This window comes from Eptesicus fuscus, chromosome 4 (genome assembly GCF_027574615.1).
Source record: "Eptesicus fuscus isolate TK198812 chromosome 4, DD_ASM_mEF_20220401, whole genome shotgun sequence".
NCBI classification, from domain to species: Eukaryota; Metazoa; Chordata; class Mammalia; order Chiroptera; family Vespertilionidae; genus Eptesicus; species Eptesicus fuscus.
Window position 1 is genome coordinate 462,600 of NC_072476.1, and position 25,495 is coordinate 488,094.

Genomic DNA, 25,495 nt, shown 5'->3' on the forward strand with positions numbered 1-25,495 from the left:
CATATGTGTGTGTCTCTATGTGTGTGCCTGCATGTGTGTGTGCCTGCACATGTGTGTCTCTGTGTGTGTGCCTGCACGTGTGTGTGCCTGCATGTGTGTGTGCCTGCACATGTGTGCCTCTGTGTGTGTGCCTGCACATGTGTGTCTCTGTGTGTGCCTGCATGTGTGTGTGCCTGCATGTGTGTGTGCCTGCACGTGTGTGTCTCTGTGTGTGTGCCTCTGTGTGTGTGCCTGCATGTGTGTGTGCCTGCACATGTGTGTCTCTGTGTGTGTGCCTGCATGTGTGTGTGCCTGCACATGTGTGTCTCTGTGTGTGTGCCTGCACGTGTGGCTGGATGGCAAAGCCAGCTGTCCTGTGGGCAAAGCAGCGAATCCCGTCTTCACAGCTGGAGAGCTACAGCTCTTGGCCCTGGAAAATCAAATCCAGCTCAGAAGTCACTTCAAAGAAAAGGGCTGGTGAGGGCTGCAGCAAGCAAGGAGGCGGGTGGGCAGCTCTCCATGCGGAAGGCTTCTCCGGAAGCGGCAGGGCTGCAGCCGGAAGCTGTCTGACCAACAGGACTGCACACAGCTCACACGGATGAGCTGAAAATGGCAAAAGTGGGCTTTGTTTTTCTGGGCTCAAGAAATCGCCCTCTCCCGCCAGGCACCAGGCAGGGTCTCTGCTTTGAAGGAGATGGATAAAATGTCCACATCACAGTGAACAGGAAGACTGCACCTCGGACCTCAGAGTCTGAGGGGAGAAGGATGTTGGTTCGGAGTGCTTCCAAAGAAGCTCTGGCCAGCGTCTGGTTGGGGTTCATACCACCGTTCTCACGGAATCGTTTTGCAGCGAGAGGTGCTAGGGCCCCTCCAAAACCACAGCTTCTCCAGGACAAAGGGCACCCCAGAAAACCCCAAGCTGGTCAGCACTGCCAGCTGCTGGGCAGAGCAGGGGAAGCGGCGGGTGGCTCATGCCCCACATACAGTTGCGGTGAGTGTGGCCGGCGCCAAGGCCAAGTCACAGACTATTCCACACATTTCTCTGCTCCCGTCCCTGCTGGCCACAGGATGGTGACACGACCTTCGAACTGGAAGGGACTCTAGCTGTCACCGTGCCTTTGTGGAAATAATGGCACAAGTGGGAAAGAGACGCTCTTCTCCTCTATCTTTTCTCACCCACCGTCTGAGCGGCGCAGTCCCCGGAGGCAGGCAGTCTCTGGTCGCCGCCCTCCTACCTGGGAATGGGTCAGCCGGGGTCACGGGGCTGCTGCGGCAGGCTGCCCGTCCCTGTCGTACGGGTACACCAGCATCTTGATGCAGTGCGAGTTGGCGGGAGAGACCCAGGGGCTGCTGGTGACGGAGACGTTGTGGGCGGCGGGGAACTGCGCGGGCTGCTGGCGGCAGGTGAACAGCGCCCTGAGCGTGGCGGCGGCCAGCGCGCGGAAGCGCCTGCTGATGAAGCAGTAGAGGAAGAAGTTGGCGGCCGTGTTCAGCAGCGCCAGCATGTTGGCCACGTCGGCCACCACGTGCGCCAGCCCGCGGTCCCTCACGGGCGCGCCGTACAGGCGGTAGAGGATCACGGCGATGCGCGGCGCCCAGAGCGCGGCGAAGGCCGAGGTGACGGCCAGCAGGATGGCGGTGGTGCGGCCCGCGGGGCAGCCGCGCAGGCGGAGCGCGCTCCTCCGCCGCAGGCGGCGCACGATGGCCGAGTTGAGGGCGAAGAAGACGGCGCAGGGCACCAGGTAGACGGTGACGCAGTGCGCCCAGACGAGCGCGTGGTGCGCGGCGGAGCCGGCCTGGCCCTCCGCCCAGAGGTCGGGCCACCAGTAGTAGGGGACGCTGGTGAGCAGGCAGGCGGCGTACACGCCCGCGATGACCCTGCGGGCGCGCGCGGGGTAGGACACGGCGTGGTAGCGCAGCGGGTGGCAGACGGCGATGTAGCGGTCCACCGTGAGCGGCACGGTGATCCAGGTGGAGGTGTGGATGGCGGAGAACTCCAGCACGCCCACCACCTGGTTGGGCACCGCGGGCATCTGGGCGCGCAGGATGAAGTCCTCCAGCAGGAAGTCCACGAACACGATGAAGACGAGGACCAGGATGTCGGCGGCCGCCAGCGCCAGGAGGTAGTTGTAGGAGGACTTCTGCCTCCGCGCCACCAGCCGGGACAGGATGATCACCGTCAGGATGTTGGCTGCGGGGAGAGGAGGGCCTGCTTTACCTCGGAAGCCAGAAGGTCTCACTGGCCGCACGGGGCGACCGGGCCTCCCGCGGGCGTGGAGGGGACAGAGCCAAGGCTTTGGAGAGATCGCCTTTGCCCCGCAAAGCGCCCCTCCTGTGGGTGTGCGGTGCTGCTTTGACACAGTTGGATGCTCGGGTTGCAATTTACTTTTTCCTCTCAGAGCAGGCGGGGCTGCCCCGGGGCCCAGGGAGCTGAGGGAGCCTGCCCAGCCTCCCAGCCAGCGAGGACCGTCCCCGGGACCCACCTCAGCACCGAGCCCGCACCCTCTCCGTGTCCCACCTCCCGGCACTGGGGCTGCGTGCGTGCAGGTAGGAGACTGACCACACACCCGTGAGAGCCTTTTGGACTCTGGCCTCAGGGCCTCTCCGTTTTAGTGGGCTTAGAATGGAAGGAGGGGAGAAGATCGTGACCTTTCAATTAATTTAAAAATAATAATACTGTTATAAATAAATAAATAAATAAATAGGTGATGTTTGTTTTTTGAATAGGCAATCTACACACATGGCACATAATTTAAAATAACAACAGAGGAAAGTACATTTTCCCTCCGACCACCCACGTGCCCCCCTGCCGGACATCACCGTCAGCACACGCCCTGTGCAGGGTGGCGCACAAGCTTATTTCTCTTGGGGTCAGATTTGTTTGAAGCCGCATCCACGTGATTGCTGACCAGTTTTGAAAACAAATGTCTCTCTGAATAGAGCGCCTCTGGAAAGGCGCTGGGGACGCACTCAGCCGCCTGGGGCAGCCCGAACTCACATCCTTTGTGAGACCCCGCCTCAGAGAACCCATGTCCTCTGTCTGACGTCCAGTGGCAAAGCTGGAATCAGGGCTGGAATCTCTTTTCCTTTCTCTCCCTCCCTTTAAAATATTAAGCAATAGTTTGCATGTAAAATATGTCTTGAAATATACACACCCCAGGGCACTCAAGTTAAACAAACTAACATTTTGTCATATTTGCTTCAGTTTTTTGTTGTTTTTTTTAAGAAGTGACTCTATCCACACAGCTGAAGTTCTCTTAAATTCCCACAGGCCCATTCTCTCCCTCCTCCCTTTCTCCCTGAAGTCCGATTCTCTATTTTTAAATATATTTTTAATTTTATTTTTTTAATCCTCATCCAAGGATATTTTCTGCATTGACTTTTAGAGAGAGTGGAAGGGAGATGGAGAGACAGAAAGAAACACTATGTGAGAGAGACATTGATTGGTTGCCTCCTGCACGAGCCCTGGTGAGGGCCTGGGAGCCTGCAACCAAGGTACGTGCCCTTGATCAGAATCGAACCCGGGACCTTCAGTCCACAGGCCGATGCTCTATCCACTGAGCCACACTGGCTGGGGCCCTGCAGTCCCACTCTTTCCCTCCCCCCTCTTCCCCATCCTTTCCCGCCTCCTCCTGCTCCCTTAGGGGCAGCCACAGTGCCGAGTCTCAGGCCATGCTGTCTGCTTTACTGCCTTTAGTGAGGCCACACCCAGCTGCTTTTCTCACTCAGCGCTGGTTCGGGAGGCCTGTGTGTTTTGGGATCCTTGCAGATCTCTTTCACCCCTTTTAAGAGCTCTGTGGCATTCCTGTGTGTAAATGTGCGGCGATTTGTTTATTCATATACATACCTATACTGTATAGACATATCTCTGCAAGTAGATATACACACATCTATATATGTCTAGATCTGTTCATATATACACATATAGACATGCACACAGACACACAAACATGTCAATGTGTGTTAATATATGCACACACATTATACATACATATATGTGGGAAAAGCATTCCAGGCAGTAGGAACGGTAAGTGCAAAGCCCCTGAGGTGGGAATGAGCTGGATAATCAGGGAAGAGAAAGGAGGCCTTTATCACTCCCACATCCCATGTTACAGAGGAGGCTTGGGTTTTTAGGTGATTTGCCCAAAGCCACAGAGTGAGTGGGTGGGGAGGGAGCAGTCGACTCTAGCTCGCCTGACTCTAAGGCGTGCCAAGCTCTGCTCTGCTGATTTGGGTCATAGGAAAGGTTATCAGCTGGAGGAAAGGGGTTCCTGTCCCCCTGACTTAGAAAAGCACCTCATTTCTCAACCTCTTTTTTCTATCCATTGAACCATGCCCACGTTCTCTCACACCCCACCTTGCCCCCAGCCCTAAGGAGGCCGGAATAAATAGATGCGGGGTCTCCCCAGAAAAGAACGTTCTGTGTATTCACCACTGTCTCTCAGCCCCAGGTGAACCCTGCTTGACGATGCTGCCAAACCTGCCCATCAAACGCTTTCAAAGGTTCTGTCCCGTCTAACGAACACCTCCGTCACGCAGCCTCACGCCCGCTCGGTATTCACAGCCGGCCTTGCCTGATTCTCTGCTCACGGCCTCTCCTGGGAAACGAAGCCGCAGACCCTGCGCTCTGTGCAGGTCGATGCCCGGCCCCTCCACGGCCACTTGGGAGGTCCTTGCATGAGACAGACGCACACCAGAGGCCCGCAGGGCGAGGAGCGCCGCTTGTGGATCGATTTTCTCAAAAGGAAGTGAGAAGGTGGAGGTTTAACTCGTAAGGAGTGGCATTTGCTGTAATTCCCCGCATCAAAAACCTTCTCCTTCCCAGAGGCACGCTTCCCCCAGACACAGGGGGTGGTGTGGGCCGAGCGTTCTGTCTGTGGGGAGCAGAAGCCCTGGTCTCACAGCCTGCAGTCCTGCCCCAGCTTCTCTCTGCAGCTAATCAAGACTCTAAGGCTCCGGAGAGCCAGCCCCCCGCCAGCGCCCCGGGCGCCAGGGCCCTCAGCGCCTCTGGAAGGAGGCCCCTCTGTCAGTGATGGACAGCAGGTGTGAGCTGCTGGGGTACAAGCCCAGGCTCGGTGATGGGGAGCCTCTTGGTCATATTCCGGGGGCTGACTTCCCGCCCTCTGCAGCCTCCTGTGCCGAAGCACCAGCGGTTAGGGGAGTGGCTGGGGGAGCACCCAGGAGGCCGCCAGACCCCACCAGGACCCGCCCAGAGTGGGGCCAGGTCTCCAGGGCATTTCCTGACTGGGGCTGCGAATTCCGAGTTTACCTCTCTTAGTGCTGCGAGGTTTCTTTTTCCTTTCCATCTTTGGAAACTATTCTTTCAATGACAAACGGAAAACACACTTGTAAAAAGTCGGGCATGGCCGTGTGTCACACCACTGGCAGCGGACTTCCACGGAGCGCTCACTGGACAGGCGCGGTAAGCGGCAGCACACTGTCTGCTCCTTGGCGGCCAGGCTGGGAGCGGGCTGGCATCTGAGAGCCGCAGCGCCCAGCGGCCCAGGGACTGTCACACGGCGGCGAGCCAGCCACTTATGCCGAGAAAGTGCGGGTCTGCCGAGCTGACGCGGTGCGGCCTCCGAGGCCCAGCTCCCGCCGCCCGTGGCAGGTCCCCGCAGCCCCGCAGGCTCCTCTTCCTGAGTTGGAGCTGCTTCTGTGACGGAACTTTGACCAATAGACTCTGGCGGGAGTGACAGCGCGTGCCAGGGTCACCACTGGTGAGGTTCTTGGACTACTTGCCTTTGGGGTGCTCCCTCTGGAAATGGGCGAGAAGCCCCCACATGGAGAGGCGGTGCCCAGGAACTCGGTCGGGGTGAGAGCCCGGTGGGCGTGGCTGAATCAGCAGGCAGGCCCCTGGCACGGCCAGCGCGGGGGACCCCAGCCACTGCCTCCCTGCGGCCCGGCTGAGCATCAGCTGTGGCTGGGAGCCCTGCTTGCCGGGTGTGCTGTGCCGCTCTAGCTCAGCAGCACAGGGTTTGAGAACCGTGTGCTGATGTCTTCAGGGTGCTGTGTGCCCACATTGTAAAGACAATACCGCACAACCAGCTCCTGGAATGCTACTGTGTGCACGCTGATTGTTTTCAGTTAGAAATACGCCAGGGGTTTTTCTGTCAATATATCCAGGAATAGTCATCCATGGCCGGACATTGCTTATCTTATTTTTGTCCACTGCAGACCTTTATTATTTCTGTCAAATAAACTCCCCAAAGTAAAAATGCTTGTTTAAAGGGTGACACACTATTTCTCCCTCCTCCCCCTTCCTTCCCAAAGGCAGCTAAGAGGGTCTGTAAGCAAAAAGCTCGGGCCCAAGCTACTAGAGCTTTAGGTCACACACCAAGGAGAAGCAGCAGCTCACTGCAATGGCAGCCCGCGGACAGAGCAGCCCCGCCGTCTGGTGTCCTGGTCCAGGCCGGCCCCCGGAAAGGACAGACACGTGCTCATCTCAGCGAGTGAACTCCCGGGACGACATTCTGCAAACCCTCCGTCTCTGCCCTCGAAGTTATGTCCATTGAATTTCCCAAAGGAGAGCCACCGCCCCTTTCAGCCCGCCCCCCGCCCCGGGAGTTAAGTGCACCCTTCCTCCTCCTCCTGTCTTCTGCTCCTGTGCACCCGAAGAATCGGCCCCAGGACTTGCAGACCATGCAGACAGACCGACACCCGAGCAGTCCCGTGTTCTTTCAGCTGCTCCTAGGGGTGGCCCTTGTGCAGACCAGGTGGGAACAGGAGACTGAACGGCACGGGGGGACGCTGCCTCTCGGAAGTCGGCACCTCCCTCACAGCCACCTGTTCCCCTCCTGGAAGGAAAGGGGAATGAAAGGCGGTGCTGGCAGGACTTGGCACTCGGCCTTTGCGCCGCTGAGAGAGCGGGGTGTCTGCGGCTCTCGGGGCAGAGCAGGAAGTTTCCGGGGGCAGCGGTCCCGCTCCCACTCCCACCGTGGGTTCCAGCTTCAGCCACTACGCAGGCCGGTGCCCTCCCTGTTTCTATCACCCACTTGCCCGAGGCAGAGACTTGGGACACAGTGTCTTTCCTGCAGCTGGTCACCAGGGGCACAGAACTGGCTGTGGTGGGTGAGTGGGGGGGGGGGCAGGCAGGGGACCCACCTCAGGTGAGAATGGGATCTGACATGGACCCCGTGTGCCCAGGGACCAGCCCTCCTCCCAGGGCTTCCGTTCCCAGCTCTGCAAAAATGGTCCAGTCGATAGCACAGCAATAATAATAATGACAGGACCACGCTGCACGTCCGGTGGAGGTGAGAGTCTAACGGGCAGATGGGCCCAGGGCTCTGCGGGAGCGAACAGCACGTGCAAAGGCAGAGTGTGAAAGAGACCCTCCGGTCCTTCAGAGCCGCTGGAGGCTGTCCCGGCCTGAGCTCACATCTTCACAAACTGTTATCTACTATTAACTGTCCAGGTGAACGCCTCACTAAGAGCGTGTGTATCATGTCCACTCCCTGGGTGTCCATGAGAAAGGCTGAGGTTCAGGAGGGGTGAGAAGATGACTGAGGGTGGACACAAAGGAATCAGTTACCCACTTATCACACCTGTTACACATGAGCTGAGCGCACTTAACAACAACTGGTACATTTATTAACCACAGTTCCCTGGACTGAGCATTTACCATTGTGGGTCACGTGGGAGAGGCGTTGTTTGCATCAGGTAGCTGATACCTCCAGCTTCGTTCTTTTTTCTCAGGATTGCTGGGCTATTCAGGGTCTTTTGTGGTTCCATACAAATCTGGTGGTTTCTCATTCTATTTCTTTAAAAAATGACATTGGGATTTTGATGGGGATTGCATTAAGTCTGTATATTGCTTTGGGTTATATAGCCATTGTATCTATGTTGATTCTTCCAATCCATGAACACGGAATATTTTTTCCATTTTGTTGTGCCATTTTCAATCTCTTTTAATAATGCTTTGTAATTTTCAGTATATAGGTCTTTCACATTCTTTGTTAAGTTCATTCCTAGGTATTTTATTCTTTTGGTTGCAACTGCAAAAGGAATTATTTTTTTCATTTCTGAAGTTTTATTGTTAGTATACAGGAAGGCAATGAATTTTGCACATTGATTTCGTATCCTGCAACCCGACTGTATTTGTTTATTGTTTCTAATAGTTTTTTGTGTGGGGTCTTAGGGTTTTCTATGTATAGAATCATGTCATCCGCAAAAAGTGACGGTTTGACTTCTTCCTTCCCTATTTGGATCCTTTTATTTCTTTCTCTTGCCTCATTGCTCTGGCTAGGCCTTCCAGCACTGTGCTGAATAAGAGAGGGGAGAGTGGGCATCCTTGTCTTGTTCCTGATCTTAGAGGAAAAGCTTTCAGTTTTTCGCCATTGAGTATATTAGCTGAGGGTTTGTCATATATGGCCTTTATTATGTTGAGGTACTTGTCTTCTACTCCTATTTTATTGAGTGTTTTAATAATAATGGATGTTGTAACTTATCAAATGATTTTTCTACATCTCTTGATAAGATCATATATTTTATCCTTCCTTTTGTTGATGTGGTGTATTATATTGATTGATTGGAGTGTGTTGAACCATTCTTGTGACTCTTAAATGATGGTTTATTATTATGTATTACTAGAGGCCTGGTGCACGAAATTTGTGCACCTGAGGGGGGTGGTGTCTCTCAGCCTGGCTTGCACCCTCTCCAATCTGGGACCCCTCAGGGGATGTCCAACTGCCGATTTAGGCCCAATCCCGCAGGCAGTCAGACATCCCTCTCACAATCCAGGACTGGCTCCTAACTGCTCACCTGCCTGCCTGCCTGATTGCCCCTTAACTGCTCCCCTGCTGGCCTGATTGATGCCTAACTGCTCCCCTGCTGGCCTGATCACCCCCAACTGCCCTCCCCTACTGGTCATCTTGTGGCAGCCTTCTTGTGACAAAGTGGGGGTGGCCATCTTGTGATGACCCCAGGGCATCACGTGAGGGCAAAGGGCCACCTAGGCTTTTATCAGTATAGATTATGATGTATTATTATTTTTGGTGCACTGTTGCATTTGATTTGCTAGTATTTTGTTTAGGATTTTTGCATCTGTAGTCATCAGAGATATTTGTCATGCAAAAGAATGACACGGGATTACAGTTTGTCCTCATGTACAAATATTAATTCAAAATGGATCAAAGACCTAAATACAAGACCGAAACAAGAAAACTGAAACTGGTGGACACAGAGGGAAGGGAGTGGGAAGTGAAAGGGTCCCAATATATGGTGATGGGAGAAGATTTGGGCGGTGAGCACACAGTGTGATATACAGGTCTTGTAATATTGAAACCTCTATGATCATATTAACCAATGTCACCCCAATAAATTTAATAAGCAAAACAAAATAAAAGAACACTGGGAGCTCTCTGGTGTCCATCGTTGACTATACGCCCTCCCAGGCTGCTGTCCTGGTGGACATTGTCCCCGGGGCCCTGTGTTCTCCCAGCACAGGTGATGCTGACGGGGCAGCTCCTGTGCCAGGGGGTGTGGATGGGTAGGGACAGGCCATGCCCAGAACACAATGTCTGATTGCCTGGGCACCTCGGGAAGCACTTGCTCTGGTTGGAAAAAGTGGTTTTTGTGCCGTCAGCCGATGCACACAGCCCAGTAACATGCAGGTTAAGGAGGCTTAATTATACGGAAATGGTTTTATGTTTGGAAACTTCTAAAAACCCACCTGTGCACATTGGGAGGGGCAGAGAGCACAGCGTCCACTCCACCTTAGTGGGTCAGCATCCACTCTGCCCTAGTTGGTCAGCATCCACTCTGCCCTAGTGGGTCAGCATCTACTCCGCACTAGTGGGCTAGCGTCCACTCAACCCTAGTAGGCCAGCATCCACTCTGCCCTAGCCAGACCAGCATCCACTCCACCCTAGCCAGGTCAGCGTCCACTCTGCCCTAGCCGGGTCAGTGTTCACTCTGCCCTATTGGGTCAGCATCCACTCCATCATAGTGGGTCAGTGTCCACTCCATACTAGTGGGTCAGTGTCCACTCCACCCTAGTGGGTAAGTGTTCACTCCATCCTAGCCGGGTCAGCATCCACTCTGCCCTAGTTGGTCAGCATCCACTCTGCCCTAGTGGGTAAGTGTTCACTCCACCCTAGCCAGGTCAGCGTCCACTTCGCCCTAGCCAGGTCAGCGTCCACTCCATCCTAGTGGGTCAGTGTCCACTCTGCCCTAGTGGGTCAGTGTCTACTCCACCCTAGCCAGGTCAGCGTCCACTTCGCCCTAGCCAGGTCAGCGTCCACTCCATCCTAGTGGGTCAGCATCAACTCCACCCTAGCCGGGTCAGCATCCACTCTGCCCTAGTGGGTCAGTGTCCACTCCACTCTAGCTGGGCCAGTGTCCACTCCGCCCTAGCTGGGTGAGCATCCACTCCATCCTAGTGGGTCAGCATCAACTCCACCCTAGCCTGGTCAGTGTCTACTCTACCCTAGTGGGTCAGCGTCCACTCTGCCCTAATGGGTCAGTGTCCACTCCGCCCTAGTTGGGTCAGCATCCACTCTGTCCTAGTAGGTCAGCATCCACTCCACCCTAGCCGGGTCAGCGTCCACTCCATCCTAGTGGGTCAGTGTCCACTCTGCCCTAGTGGGTGTGTAATAGGTAGGCAGGTAAATGCACACAAAGGGCTCAGGAGAGTATGGGCTGCACAGAAGACACCAACTGTGGCCTCTGTACCCCATTTCACTCCTGCTGACCCTCTGTCCTGGCTAGGCCCCACTCTCCCTGCCTCTGGGCCTTTGCCTACTCAGTTCCCCTTCCTGTACCTCCGCATCCACTCTGTTCAGCCTCCAGGACCCAGATTGTCCCTCCCCTGTGAAGAAAGATTGATGACTCCGCCACTTTGCTGTCCTCCTGCCTATGACAAAACAGACTCCTCCCACATCATTTTCAAGGGAGGATAGAGGATGAGTTAGTGGGAAAAGCAGGTGGGCATTTCCCTTCTACACTAATAAAAGAGTAATATGCAAATTGACTGTACCTTTGTGACGCCCACCAGCCAATCAGGAACAAGTATGCAAATTAATCCAACAAAGATGGCGGGTTAATTTGCATACACAGGCACAAGCGTCCGGGTGCAGGGTGGAACGCTTGCGTTCCGCACCACCCCAGCTGCTCTGAGCCTCTGGGCAGCATGGGAAGGCGGAAAGGCAGTTCCGGGCTGGAGGGAAAAGGTGGCTCCAGCCGGAGCGAAGGTGGTGACAGCAGCCAGGGGAAGGAAGGCCCATTCTGGCATGAATCTTTGTGAATCATGCCTCTAGTTAGAAATAAGTGAGGATGTATGCCGAAACCAGTTTAGCTCAGTGAATAGAGCGTCGGCCTGCGGACTCAAGGGTCCCAGGTTCGATTCCGGTCAAGGGCATGTACCTTGGTTGCGGGCACATCCCCAGTAGGGGGTGTGCAAGAGGCAGCTGATCGATGTTTCTAACTCTCTATCCCTCTCTCTTCCTCTCTGTAAAAAATCAATAAAATATATTAAAATAAAAAAAGAAATAAGTGAGGATGTAGGTAATCATGGCAGCAGTAGCAGCAACAGTGATGAAGATGATAACGGGTTCTGTACGTTCTCCTGCCGTGAGGTAAGTGGTCTTAATCATTTTTTTAATTTAATAAATCTTTATTGTTCAGATTATTGCAATTGTTCCTCTTTTTTTCCCTCCATAGTTCCCCTCCAACCGGTTCTCACCCCACCCTCTGCCCTTACGCCCCCACTGGCCTCATCCATAGGTGTACGATTTTGTCCAGTCTCTTCCCACACCCCCATACCGCTTTCCCCCTGAGAATTGTCAGTCCACTCCCTTTTTATGCTCCTGATTCACTTGTTGATAGATATGTGTTTGTTGTTCATAATTTTTATCTTTACCTTTTTTTTTTTCTTCTTCTTCTTAAAGAATACCTTTCAGCATTTCATATAATACTGGTTTGGTGATCATGAACTCTTTTAGCTTTATCTTATCTATGAAGCTCTTTATCTGACCTTCAATTCTGAAAGATAGCTTTGCTGGGTAGAGTAATCTTGGTTACAGGTTCTTGCTATTCATCACTTTGAATATTTCTTGCCACTCCCTTCTGGCCTGCATAGTTTCTGTTGAGAAATCAGCTGATAGTCATATGGGTGCTCCCTTGTAGGTAACTAACTGTTTTTCTCTTGCTGCTTTTAATATTCTCTCTTTGTCTTTTGCTCTTGGCATTTTAATTATGATGTGTCTTGGTGTGGTCCTCTTTGGATTCCTTTTGTTTGGGGTTCTCTGCACTTCCTGAACTTGTAAGTCTATTTCTTTCACCAAGTGGGGGAAATTTTTGGTCATTATTTCTTCAAATAGGTTTTCAGTATCTTGCTCTCTTTCTTCTTCTGGCACCCCCATAATTATGATGTTGGTATGCTTGAAGTTGTCCCAGAGGCTCCTTACACTATCTTCATATTTTTGGATTCTTTTTTCTTTTTGCTTTTCCAGTTGAGTGTTTTTTGCTTCTTTGTATTTCAAATCTTTGACTTGATTCTTGCGATCCTCTAGTCTGCTGTTAGATCTCTGTATATTATTTTTTATCTCAGTCAATGTATGCTTAATTTCTAGTTGGTCCTTTTTCATATCCTCGAGGGTCTTGCTAAATTTATAGGCTTTTTCTAGAAAATTCTTGAAAAACCTTATAACCGTGGTTTTGAACTCTATATCCAGTCGTTTGCTTTCCTCCATTTCTTTCATTTGTGATGTTTCATTGTCTCCACATTTTGGCTGCTTCCCTGAGTTGGTAGGGTAGCTTTGTGTGCTAGGTGTCCTATAGGGCCCAGTGGCTCAGCCTCCCCAGTTACCTGAGGTGAACACTCTTGGTGCACCCCTTTGTGGGCTGTGTGCACAGTCTTGTTGTAGTTAAGCCTTGATTGTTGTTGGTATCACTGGGAGGAATTGGCCTCCAGGCCAATTGGCTGTGAGGATCAGCTGTGTCTATGCTGTGAGAACGTCTGTGCTGGAGACACCCTTATGAGACAAGACTTGCAAAAGCCTCTGTGCTCAGCTTGGATGGGGCAGAGTCTCAGAGCGGAGCAGATAGCATTGGTTTCCCATCAGTCCTGCCCTAGGAGGCCCCTGGGTCTTAGTGTCCTGTGGTAATCACTGCAAGCATCTCTAAGAGAAAGCTGCCCTCGAATTTCGCCCACTGTCAGACAGTCCAGTTTCTCCCCAAATGAGTCTGGGTCCCCAGATTCTCGCCCAGAACTGGAATTCAGCACAGTCGGGAGTTTTTGTCTCCCTCCCGGTTGAGAAAGCCAGCCACGCACTCAGTTGCCAGTCCTTGCATCGTGCGTGCATCTCCGTACCTCTGCCTTCTGCAGCTCCTCTGAGTCTCAGTGTACTTTTCTCTTTGCTTCTAGTTGTAGAATTTCCACTCAGCCAGCCTTCCTGTGGTTCTGGATGATGTCCATTTTGTCTTTTAGTTGTAGTTTTGAAATTGTTGTGCGAGGCATCAGTTTTAGGTGTTTACCTATGTCGCCATCTTGGTTTCTCCAATCAAGTTGTCTTAATCATAAAAATAATAGCTTCTATTTAGCAATCTGTATTCTATGCCATAAGTTTAGATATGTGTTTTACGCTTAGTAGCCACTGCTGCTTGCTTTACTTTGAAGGTGGAATGTTATTGGGTCCTTTCCTAGAGGTGGGCATTTAGGACGAGGCTGAGAGACCCACAAGAGTAACAACTAGGAAGTCACAAAGGCCTGAGCTGCACACATTCCCACCTGTGCATCGCTGCGGGTGACACCCGAGTCAGCTGCGGAGCGGAACCTGCACCTGTGGCCTGCTGCCACCCTGATGTGCATGCTGTTGGCTGCTCCAACTCCAGGCTGCCCGGGCCTTCTGTGCCTTCATGCTACCCAGGGTACAAAGGCCTTTCCTGCCTCGCCGGGGTCCCTGGAGTGATCAGGGGTTCCATGGTGGAACACAGAGGGGTGGGCTTCTCTCTGGGCAGAGGGAACTGCCATGCAAAGTCAAGGAAGCTGGGAAGCACACTGTGTGTAAGCGACAGGCATAGCTGGTGTGTGGGTCTTGGGAAAAAGGGGTGTGAGAACCCAAGAACTCAGTGTGCTAACCTCAGGGAAATTGCTTTGCAACCCCCTGAGGAGGTTGTGGGGACTGAAGGGGACAATGGGGGGGGGGGATGAGCAGCTTTGCAAACTGGGAAAGTGTTTATTTAGGCAAATGCTAGTCATCATGAAACAGTTCAGAGGTGACCTGATTGGTGTCAGCGGTGAGAGAGCAGACAATTAAAATATCTGCTAATTTCTTTGCAATTCATATTCTCAAAGCATTCATAAATTTTAAAAAAGTTCTAATCTCATTGCTCTCATCTCTTTTTTCTAGATGAAGAGATTGTTACACATTTCAGAAGCTTATACAGTCATATCTTGGTTGTTATCAATGATAGCCCCCCTCGCCCTTGGAGATTCGCAGTAAGTTTTATTGCCTCCCTGTAAGGCCACGTGCAGCAGATTCTCTATGCAAATGCCTCTCAGATGCATTCTGTCCTCTCTCTCCTCGGTCATCCTGGCACGGGAGCTCTGGGTGGGCAGCTCTGTGTCTGCTGTGTTTGGGGTCACTCCTTAGTGGCCAGCACCGTACCCAGCACAGAGTAGGTGCTTCACAACTGTTTGGCGCAGCATCTGAGCCTAGCAGTCGCCATATTCCACCCGAGCTCCTGCAGGCTGCTTGCTCCTGCCATGACCCCTTGGCGCCCAACTGCCTGCATTTGCACAAAACTCAGTCCATCTCCCCCAGTTTAATGAAATGTTATAGTAAATGAGTTTAACTAATATTAAACACTAATGCTACCAATGATGAATCCAAACCTACAGGCTAGCCAAAATGCTAAGGTGGGAAGCTAAAATGAGAGCTATAACTATGGAAGTAAGCATAATAATAATTATTATGTGCACATCCTACATAATAAAGATGTAATATGCAAATGGTTATTATGCCTTGAAACGTAATGACCGACTGTGTAACGACATGAATCAGCAGGAGTGTGAGGTAGTGAGCTAAAAACGGGTGGTGGAGAGCTACAGGAGGGGGCAGGGCAGCAAACTATGAGGTGGAGGAGGGCGGGGGGGGGGGACAGAGGGAGCTACAGGAGGGTGGCAGTGAGCTACTGGCTACAAGCAGGCTGCGGAGAGCAACAAGAGGGGGCAGGGCAGCAAGCTATGAAGGGGAGGCAAGAGGAGGGGGGCAGGGGGACCTACTGGAGGGTGACAGTGAGCTACTGGCGAGCTACTGGTGCACAGATTCGTGCGCAGGGCTACTAGTAACGTAATAATATGCTTAGAAAACTCAAGAGCATTTGCTGAAGTGTTATTGGAACCAGCCCAATGCAATGCAGCACTGGCTCGACAATGGGGTGGGAAAGAATTCCACACACAACGCCCGCCCAGGGCTACGCCCTGAGCACAGGTAGCGAGTGGCCTCCTTCCCAACTGTGGACTGCACGGACACCAGATCTCCAGGAAGTTCTGCTCACAGTCCCCCAGTCTCCCACAAAGTTCTTCTGTCAGCTCTAGCTCTTACCAGTGTGAATAGCCAGCTCCGGCCCAGGCTGCCCAATGGGACCAGATGCCGCCCTCCTCTCTACCTGGTGTGTGAAGATGCGCCTCTGGCTCAGCGTGGGCAGCCTTTGCGATTCCATCCCCTGAGGCGCTGGTGGCTGTCTCACCCATCTCCACTTCACAGCCAGAGGCCAGGCTTTCATAAAAATGCCCGCCTGGGTGGTCTTGGAACCAGTGTCCTGAGCAGATGGGAGCACAGGCTGATGTCGGGGTCAGAAGCCTGACCTTGAGCCACGTGACCACTTAACCATGTTCCTCAATGTCCTCATCTGTGGAATGGGATAATAGCAGCACCCATTTGGTGGGGTTAGAAGGATTAAATTAGTTAATTTATGAAAAGTGCTTGAAACAGTGCCCAACAGGGTGCAAGCACTCAAGGAGTTAGTTATAATTTTGGTGAATGACCATTAGTTTCTACCAGCAATCATGCTATCCACCTTTCAGTCAGGGATACTGCTGCATCTGGGACGGGGTGAGGAGGTGTGGATGCCACATTGGGCCCCTGCTTTGGGGCTCCTATGCTACCCCAAGCTTTTCTTCAGGACAGCAAATTATTACATTGTAGGGTACAAGATTGAACCACATAAATGGACATTTAAAAGGTAAGAACTGGCCAACTATTGACGATTTCACATGGTACAAATAACTTTTCAATTTACTTGTTTTTCCCACTGGACAGTACATATGTCAAAGCACATGTATTCACCCCTTTGTCCCTGGTCCTTGGCCAAGGTCCTATGCTCAGGAGATGCTCAGTGCGTGCGTATGATGGAGAAACGGACATGTGGTCTGAGCACACTGTATATCGGCTCTCAGAAGGAGGAAGGTGAGTTCCAGACAGTGAGGCACAAAGTCCGATCTGACAGCTCTCACTGCACCCACAGTCCTGCCTCCGGGCCAGGGCTGAGACCCATGCTTTTCTCCTTGTCCCATGGTTGGGGCTTCCTCAGAGAACACTGCACACTGATCTTCACATCAAAGCAGTTTGGGCCTTCATTTCTCCAGCCAGACTCTGTCCCCCTCTGAGGGCAGGACCCTGGATCTATTTGTCTTTGTCAGTAGCTAGCACACCATTTGCAAGTGAATGTATGATTCAAAGTCCCAGTAGGACTCAGAGGGTGGCTCCATTGTGGGGTCATGCATGCTTTGACAGCTTTGTATGTTCAGTGCAACCCTGAACCCTGGGTGTGGGTTTTCAGCCCTGCCAACCAGCAGTAACTTGGGAAAGCTATCTAACCCAGCCAGGTGCCAGTTTCATGATGGATGAGACAGCCCTTTGGACATTGTAATTCACTTTGCATATTGGCCAGCCCTACATTAATATTAATGTCTATTAATGATGATGCCTTTAAAGCATTAGGAATAGAGCCTGGCATGTAATAGGTGGTCAGTAAACATTCACTATCTAAACCACATTCTGAGTACTTGGCTGAAATGGAGCCAAGTTATGGCTGAAAAGGGAACCTTGGAAAATGACAGATATTTTCAAGGGAATTGTTTCATCACAAAATGCTACTTAAAAAAAGAGGCAACTCAATTTTCATTTTGTAGGTGAGGTGTGAGGAGGGGAGGGAATTTACCTGCCTATCCTCTCTTAAAAATAAAAATTTTAAACGTTGTTCTTTAAAAAGATTCTCTTTATTGTAGAAAGTATTACATACGTCCCCTTCCCATCTCCCTACCCCCCCACTGACCCACTCCTCCTTGCACCCGCCCATCCCAAGTCTTCTGTCCATGGGCTATACATATATGCATATATATTCCCCGGTTGATCTCTCCCCTTCTCACCCTCACCCATGCCTTCTCTCTGAAATTCTTCAGTTTTCTCATGGTCTATATCTCTGGATATATTTTGTTTGTCAGTTTATTTGTTCATTATAATCCACATGTGAGTGAGATCATGTGATACTTGTCTTTCTCTGACTGGCTTATTTCACCTAACATAATACTCTCCAGGTCCCTCCATATTGTCTTAAAGGGTAAGAGATCTGTCTTTTTTACTGCTACATAGTATTTTTTGGTGTAAATGTACCATGGCTTTTATATCTACTCATCTGCTGATGGGCACTTAGGCTGTTTCCAAATCTTAGCTATTGTAAATTGTGCTGCTATGAACATAGGGGTGCATACATTCTTTCTGTTTGGTGTTTCAGGTTTCTTAGGATATATTCCTAGAAGTGGGATCACTGGGTCAAATGACAGTTCCATATTTAATTATTTGAGGAAACTTCATACTGTTTTCCATAATGGCTGCACCAGTCTGCATTCCCATCAGCAGTGCACGAGGGTTCCCTTTTCTCCACATCCTCGCACTTGTCCTTTGTTAATGGTAGCCATTCTGACAGGTGTGAGGTGATACCTCATTTTCATTTTGCATCTCTCTGATGATTAGTGACTTTGAGCATTTTTTCATATGTCTCTTGGCCATCTGTATGTCCACTTTGGAGAAGTGTCTATTTAGGTCCTTTGTCCATTTTAGATTGGATTGTTTATATTCCTTTTGTTAAGGTGTATGAGTTCCCTGTAAATGTTGGAGATTAAACCCTTTTCGTAGATAACATTGGCAAATGTGTTCTCCCATGCTGGGGCTTTCTTGTTGTTTTGTTGATGGTTTCTTTTGCTGTGTAGAAGCTTTTTATTTTGAGGTAGTTCCATTTGTTTATTTCCTCCTTAGTTTCCTTTGCCCGGGGAGCTGTATCAGTAAACATATTGCTATGAGAGATGTCTGAGATTTTGCTGCCTATCGTTTCTTCGAACATTTTTTGGTCTCATGACTTACATTTAAGTCTTTTATCTATTTTGAGTTTATTCTTGTGTGTGATGTAAACTGATGGTATCCCAACACCATTTATTGAAGAGACTGTTTTTACTCCATTGTATGCTCTTCCTCCTTTGTCAAATATTAATTGAGCATAATGGCTTGGGTTCATTTCTGAGGTTCCTGTTCTGTTCCATTGATCTATATGCCTGTGCTTGTGCCATTACCAGGCTGCTTTGATTACAGTGGCTTTGTAGTATAATTTGAGATCTGGTATTGAGATCCCTCCAACTTTGTTCTTCTTTCTCAGGATTGCTGTGGCTATTCGGGTCTATTTTGGTTTCATATAAATTTTTGGAGAGTTTTTTTTAGGTCTGTGAAATATGCTGTTGGGATTTTAATGGGGATTGCATTGAATCTGTAGGTTGCCTTGGATAGTATGGACATTTTAATGATGTTGATTCTACCAATCCATGAACATGGTATTTTCTTTCACTTGTTTATATCTTTCTCTATCTGTTTTTTTAAACATCCTGTAGTTTTCAGAGTACAGATCTTTTAACTGCTGGGTTAACATTATTCCTAAATACCTTAATATTTTTGTTGCAATGGTCATTGGGATTGTTTTTTCAGTTTCTCTTTCTGATAGTTCATCATTCATAGTTCATAAAAATGTCATAGATTTCTTGGTGTTGATTTCGTATCTTGCTATGTTGCTGAATTCATTTGTTAAATCTAGTCGGTTTTTGTTGGAGTCTTTAGGGTTTTCTATGTACAATATCATGCCATCTGCAAATAGTGATGGTTTTACTTCCTGTTTTCCAATTTGGATGCCTTTTATTTTTTCTTCTTGTCTTATCACTGAGGATAATACTTCCAGTGCTATGTTGAGTAAGAGTGGTGAAATGGACATCCCTGTGTTGTTCCTGGTCTTAAGAGAATTGGTTTTAGTTTTTGCCCATTGAGTATGATGTTGGCTGTAGGTTTATCATATATGGCCTTTATTATGTTGCAGTATGATCCCTCTATTTCCATTTTGTTAAGAGTTTTTATCAAAAAAGCTATTGGATTTTGATGCTTTTTCTGCATCAATTGATATGATCATGTGATTTTTGTCTTCCAACTTGTTTATGTAATATGTAACATTTATTAATCTGGGAATATTGTATCATCCTTGCATCCCCAGAATAAATCCCACTTGGTCATGTTGTTTGATCTTTTTAATATATTGCTGGATCCGATTTGCTCATATTTTGTTGAAGATTTTAGCATCTATGTGTAGGGAGCGGTTTATAGGGTTAAGTTTTGGACTGACCTGCTGGCAAAGCCACAAACAAGTTCCAGCTTAGAGGGCACAGCCCTCTTAGCATAATTAAGCTTGACCTTATGATGCTCCCTAGATCCTTCCTGGGTAGCTAATGGGCTGTGGGAGGTGCTGCCAAAACAAGTGAAACTCACAAGAACATTGTAATTATGGTGACCACCACCTTGTTTACCTCTGACTATAAAATAAAGGCTCAGCTTGCACTCTGGATCTGTTCTGTGGTCTCAGTCAGGCACAGGAGATCCACCGAGACCCAGCGTATTCTCTTTGTCTTTTCTTCATCCTTCACCGGCCCTCCCTCAGGCTTGCTGAACCCTTGGCTGTGCTGGCGCAGCCCAAGTGGCGCCCAATGCGGGGCTGAGTTCGGCCCAAGTGGCACTCAATGAAGGCCTGAATGTGAGGGAACTACAATTGTCAGGTGAAAGGACGCTCCTGTGAAGCACGTGCAGAAAGCAAAAAGGAAGGTAAGGAGCGCAGTTTAGTACTAGCTAGGTATAAAAACATGGGAAATTCAGGATCGCAAGGAAAGAATGTATGTGTATTCATGCTTAAGGCTATGCTCCAAGCAAGGGGCTGTTCTGTGAGGTATGAACAGCTTTTCGATTTTTTGGATTTTGTTAATAAAACCTGCCCATGGTTTTCTGAGGAAGGAAAGGTAAATATAGAGGCATGGGAGAAGGTAGGAAAACAACTTTGTGATCATTATATAGCTGAAGGTCCAGAGGAAAAGCCTGCCTCTGCTTTCAGTCTGTGGTCCCTGATTCGGGACTGCCTAGAGCCCACTCCAGAAGGGGAGTGGAGGAATGTGGCAGGGGAATCAAGACAGATGGGGGAAGGTTGCCAAAGGCTTCCAACTCCTCCATCAGTGCCTCAGCCGCCTCCTCCAGTCCCTGGAGCTACAGCTCCTGTGGGAGAGAGCCCTCTGGACGATGCGCTTCTTCACAAATATGAGTGAGGATTGGAGGAAGCAAGGGAACAGCGCCGGTGAGTGGATGATGGGGGTCTGATGCAAACATTTGGAGAGCTTACTGTTGCTCATAAGCCTCTCCTTTTACCCCCTAAGCAAGCAGAAAAAAAGAATGGTGCCTTTGTCTCTACTTCAGCAGACTCTGCATAAGGCCAGGCAGGCTGGGGAAGATACATCAGGATTCAGTTTATATCCTGTATTTGAGCAGCTTGATCCTCAGAATCCAGGTCAGATGCTCCATGGTCATCAATCTATACCTTTTAAAACTTTGAAATAGTTGAAGACTTCTTGTTCTATGTATGAACCAACTTCCCCCTTTGTGCTGGGGTCACTAGATACAATATCTTAGGAAGCTATGGCTCCTAGTGACTGGAATACTGACTCAAAGGCTTGTCTCTCACCTGGAGATTACTTATTATGGAAATCTCATTGGGCAGAGCTTAGTGCGGAGCAGGCTAACAGAAACCCAGCTCCTGGGGAGCCCATTACCATTAGTGTGCTCATGGGCGCCGGACCTCACGGGGCTCTGCAGGCTCAGTTAGTGTGCCCCATGCAAGCTTATCAGCAGATAAATATCTGTGCCACCAAAGCCTGGAGGCAGCTGCCAACAAAAGGGGAAAAGTCTTTAGACATAAGCAAAATTAGGCAAGGCCCTGAGGAGCCATATCAGGATTTTGTGGCTCACTTGTTCCAGGCTTTAGGCAGGGTTGTGGCTGACCTGAGGCTGGAATGATACTAGTGAAACAATTAGCTGTTGAAAATGCAAATAGAGTATGTCAAGAGGCTTTTCTTCCCTACAGGAAGAATGGCACTGAACCTGATTTCCTCCGTGTTTGTGCTGACATTGGACCAGCCTACGTTCAAGAGCAGTATTAGCTGCCACATTAGAGATGTTGTTTGCTGGTCATCAGAAAAGGAAAGGGGGCTGCTTTAACTGTGGCAGACTGGGGCATTTTGCCGAAGACTGTAATGCTACAAATAGAAGTCAGAGGGCTACAGGGAGTGGAAACAAGCAGTCCGGACTATGTCCAAGATGCAGGAGAGGAAAGCATTGGGTAAGTGAATGCTGCTCCAAGACTGATGTTGATGGTAATTTAATACCTTCTAGGCAGGGAAACTTCAAGAGGGGCCAGCCCTGGCCCCACCAAACAGTAGGGACCTTATCCTTAACCCCACTGCAGACTTTCCAGCAGGCTGGGTCCCAAAACCAACCATTCGAAACCTCTACCATGCCACCCGGGAAGTGTAGAATTGGCCCTCAGTCCCACCTCCTGATATGTACTAACCCCGGAGATGGGGCCTCAGGCCATTGCCATGGGAATGTATGGTCCCCTTCCTGCGGGCATGATGGGACTAATTTTAGGGAGGAGCAGTTTAACATTGAAAGTTCTGCCGGGGTGATAGATCAGGACTATAATTCAGGTCTTACCAGAAACAATAATAGCACAAATTCTTCTTCTGCCCTACTATCCAGAAGGGTGTCCTTTAACCGGTCGGCCCCGTGGTGCATCAGGTTTTGGGTCCATCGACAGGGTATACTGAGCAAAATTAGTTAAGCAGGGCCGGCCTGAGTTAGAACTGAGGATTAATGGGAAGCCTTTTAAAGGGGTTATAGATACTGGAGCTGATGTGTCAGTCATTGCTTTCAGACACTGGCCGCAGGCCTGGCCTTTAAACCCCACGGCTTCTGAATTGCAAGGAGTGGGGCATGTTACTCAACCCTTGCAGAGTGTGCAACTCCTTCGATGGGAAGATCCAGATGGAAATACAGACTATTTTCAACCTTATGTATTGCAGCATTTGCCTGTTAACTTATGGGGTCGAGATATGCTAGAGCAAATGGGGGTTTTAATAACAAGTCCCAGTTCCATTGTGACATCTCAAATGCTTACTCAAGAATTTCAACTCCGGCCAAAACCGGTTTGGCTCAGTGGATAGAGCATAGGCCTGCGGACTCAAGGGTCCCAGGTTCGATTCCGGTCAAGGGCATGTACCTTGGTTGCGGGCACATCCCCAGTAGGGGGTGTGCAAGAGGCAGCTGATCGATGTTTCTAACTCTCTATCCCTCTCTCTTTCTCTCTGTAAAAAATCAATAAAAAATATTAAAAAAAAAAAAGAATTTCAACTCCATAAGAGGAGCAGGAAAGAATCAGCAAGAGGCATTTATCTATCCCAATGTCCACTCAAAAGGCGAGGCATGGATTAGGTGACCAGAATTTTCAGCAGGGGCCTTGATTGTCTCTCCCACCCAGTGTACAGCAGCTACAATTACCTGGCTTGCAGATACCCGTCTGGGTTGATCAATGGCCCCATTAGGAGAGAAGTTAAAAGTTGCACAAGAGTTAGTTCGAGTATAGCTTGAGGCAGGGCATATTAAACCCACTCACAGCCCATGGAACACGCCATATTTGTAATAAAGAAAAAGTCTGGTAAATGGAGACTATTGCAAGACCTAAGAGCAATTAATAAAACCATGGAGATTATGGGGCCCCTTCAGTCAGGATTACCATCCCCAACAGGTATCCCATTGAAATATCATTTGGTCTTAGATCTTAAGGACTGTTTTTTTTTTATTATTGTTTTTCTTTACTATTCCTCTTCATCCTGAGGATTGCAAAAGATTTGCATTTAGTGTCCCTGCAATAAGGAGCCCATAAAGAGGTATTATTGGAAAGTATTGCCTCAGGGCATGGCCAATAGTCCTACCTTATGTCAGGATTTTGTGGCTGCAGCCATACATCCAATAAGGAAAAATTTCCCGAGGCTTATATTATTCATTATATGGATGACATTCTCTTAGCTCATGAAAATGAAACACATCCTACCTTATAATAGAGAAACATGCAAATTGACCACACCTCTGCTATGCCCACAATTGGGCTGGCGGGAGGCTGGGGGCAGGACTCCGGGTGGCCTATCCGGCTGTTGAGAAGATCAAGATGGCGGCGCCCAGTCCTCTTAGTTCTGGGGGTCCCTGGGGCGATCGGCACCCCGGGGTGTGTGTGGCCAGGCCCATGCAGCTTCTCAAGGGGGGGGGGGTCCCTGGGGAGATCAGCAACCTAGGGGGGCGTGGCCGGGATATCGGCAACTCGGGGGGCCTAGCCGGCCCATCCAGCCGCTCCCGGGTGTCCCTGGGGATATGGGCAACCTGCGGGGGCATGGCCGGGCCCATCCAGCCTCTCCCAGGGGTCCCTGGGGAGATTGGCACCCCGGGGAGGTGAGGCGGGACTCGCCCAGCTGCTCCCAGGGTCCCTGGGAACATTGCAGGCATGTGGTTGCTGAGACCCAGACCAGGCCTCTGGCCACAGATTCATAGCTTTGCGGAGACCTAGGGCAGGGATCTGCCTCATCTGCAGAGAGACAGAGGTTCTGCAGTGCCCCCAAGACGTGGGTGGGCCCAGCCAGGGATCAAGGGGCATGGAAGGACTCCTGGCAGAGGGGCAAGGACCCTCACCCCTGAGGCGGGGGTTGAGGGGTGGAGCCACCTCAGTGGAGGGGTGCTGCACTGCAGGGTACTGGACTGACTGACGTGATTCAGAGAAGCTCCCAGTGCTAATGTGCCTCGCTCAGGCGGCCTTCACACTTCAGAGGCAGTGACTCCTGCTCCTGCCTTCACCCAAAAGCAAGCTCGCCACACCCTGCCCCATGGCAGAGCATGCCTAGGCAGTGAGTGGGAAGCCTTCCACCTGCTTTGAAGAAGCGGGGGCAGTAAAGAATGGGGGGAGAGGAAAGAATGTGGAGCATCCACAATGAAGAGATGCTTGAGAAAGAGGCTCAGAAGCCTGACTGGAAGGTTTGTTCTGTTTGCTGGGCTGCTGCCCCTTAGGAAGCGCAAAGAGCATGGCTCTTAGGGCTTCCTGTGTGCTGAGTCAAGTTCCACAGCCAACTGGAATTGGCCTCAGTTTCCTGGTCTGTAAAATGGATGAAGCATCCATTGCCTCAGTGTCCCAGTGCCTTCACTGAGCTTTGATGGCCAATTGAGATACTATATAAAGAAAATGAGGGAAGAAGTGAGAAAGAAAAGGAAGGACAAGCAACACAAAAGAAAGACTGAAAGGAACCTGTAAACCCATTGTCACTTAAATAGGGAATATAGTCAATAGTGTTGTAATGATGGTATGATGCCAGGTGGGTACTAGAAATATCGGGGAACACTTTGTAAAGTATATGATTGTCTAACCACTATTCTGTAACTAATATAAAACCTGAAATCAATACAAAATAATGTTGAATGTAAAGAAATGAAAATTGGAGTGAAATTTTTATAAATTTCAAAGTTTAAATAAAAGCTGTAAAGGAAGGAAGGGGAGAATAAAAAGTGTTTTTCATTTTGCCACTTCATTAAAAAGACAGTTGTCTTTATATGGTGCTTTTATACTTTTCTAAGTCATTATCTCATTTTAATTTCTGGGCAACTTAAAGACAAGATAAGTATTCCTTCCACTATTCAAAGAAAGGAAATCTTGGTGTCTGGTCCTAATGATTCAATTGTCAAGCCCTTATTGTAAAGCAGGGTTAGCAAAATTTTCTGTGCAGGGTCATATCTATACTAATAAAAGCCTTGGGGGTGATCAGGCCAGCAGGGGAGGGTATTTGGGGGCAATCAGGCCTGCAGAGGAGCAGTTAGGGGGCAATCAGGCCAGCAGAGGAGCAGTTAGGGGGCAATCAGGCAGGTTGGTGAGCGGTTAGGAGCCAGCGGTCCCGGATTGTGAGAGGGATATCCAACTGCAGGTTTAGGCCCGATTCCACAGGGATCGTGCCTAAACCTGCAGTTGGACATCCCCTGAGGGGTCCCATATTAGAGAGGGTGCAAGCTGGGCTGAGGGACACCCTCCCCAGTGCACGAATTTCGTGCACCGGGCCTCTAGTCTAAATAATATCTAT

General features: G+C 49.9%; 1 protein-coding gene across 1 annotated transcript in view; it reads right to left on the reverse strand.

Annotated features, from left to right (window-relative positions):
* Positions 1 to 1,235: 1,235 nt before the first annotated feature.
* The window catches only part of GPR139 (G protein-coupled receptor 139), a 48,521-nt gene continuing 24,261 nt past the window's right edge, over positions 1,236 to 25,495 (reverse strand). The window contains exon 2 of the mRNA XM_008160020.3: positions 1,236 to 2,170. Within this exon, the coding sequence (XP_008158242.2) occupies positions 1,236 to 2,170 (935 nt within the window). The remainder of the gene's footprint in view (positions 2,171 to 25,495) is intronic.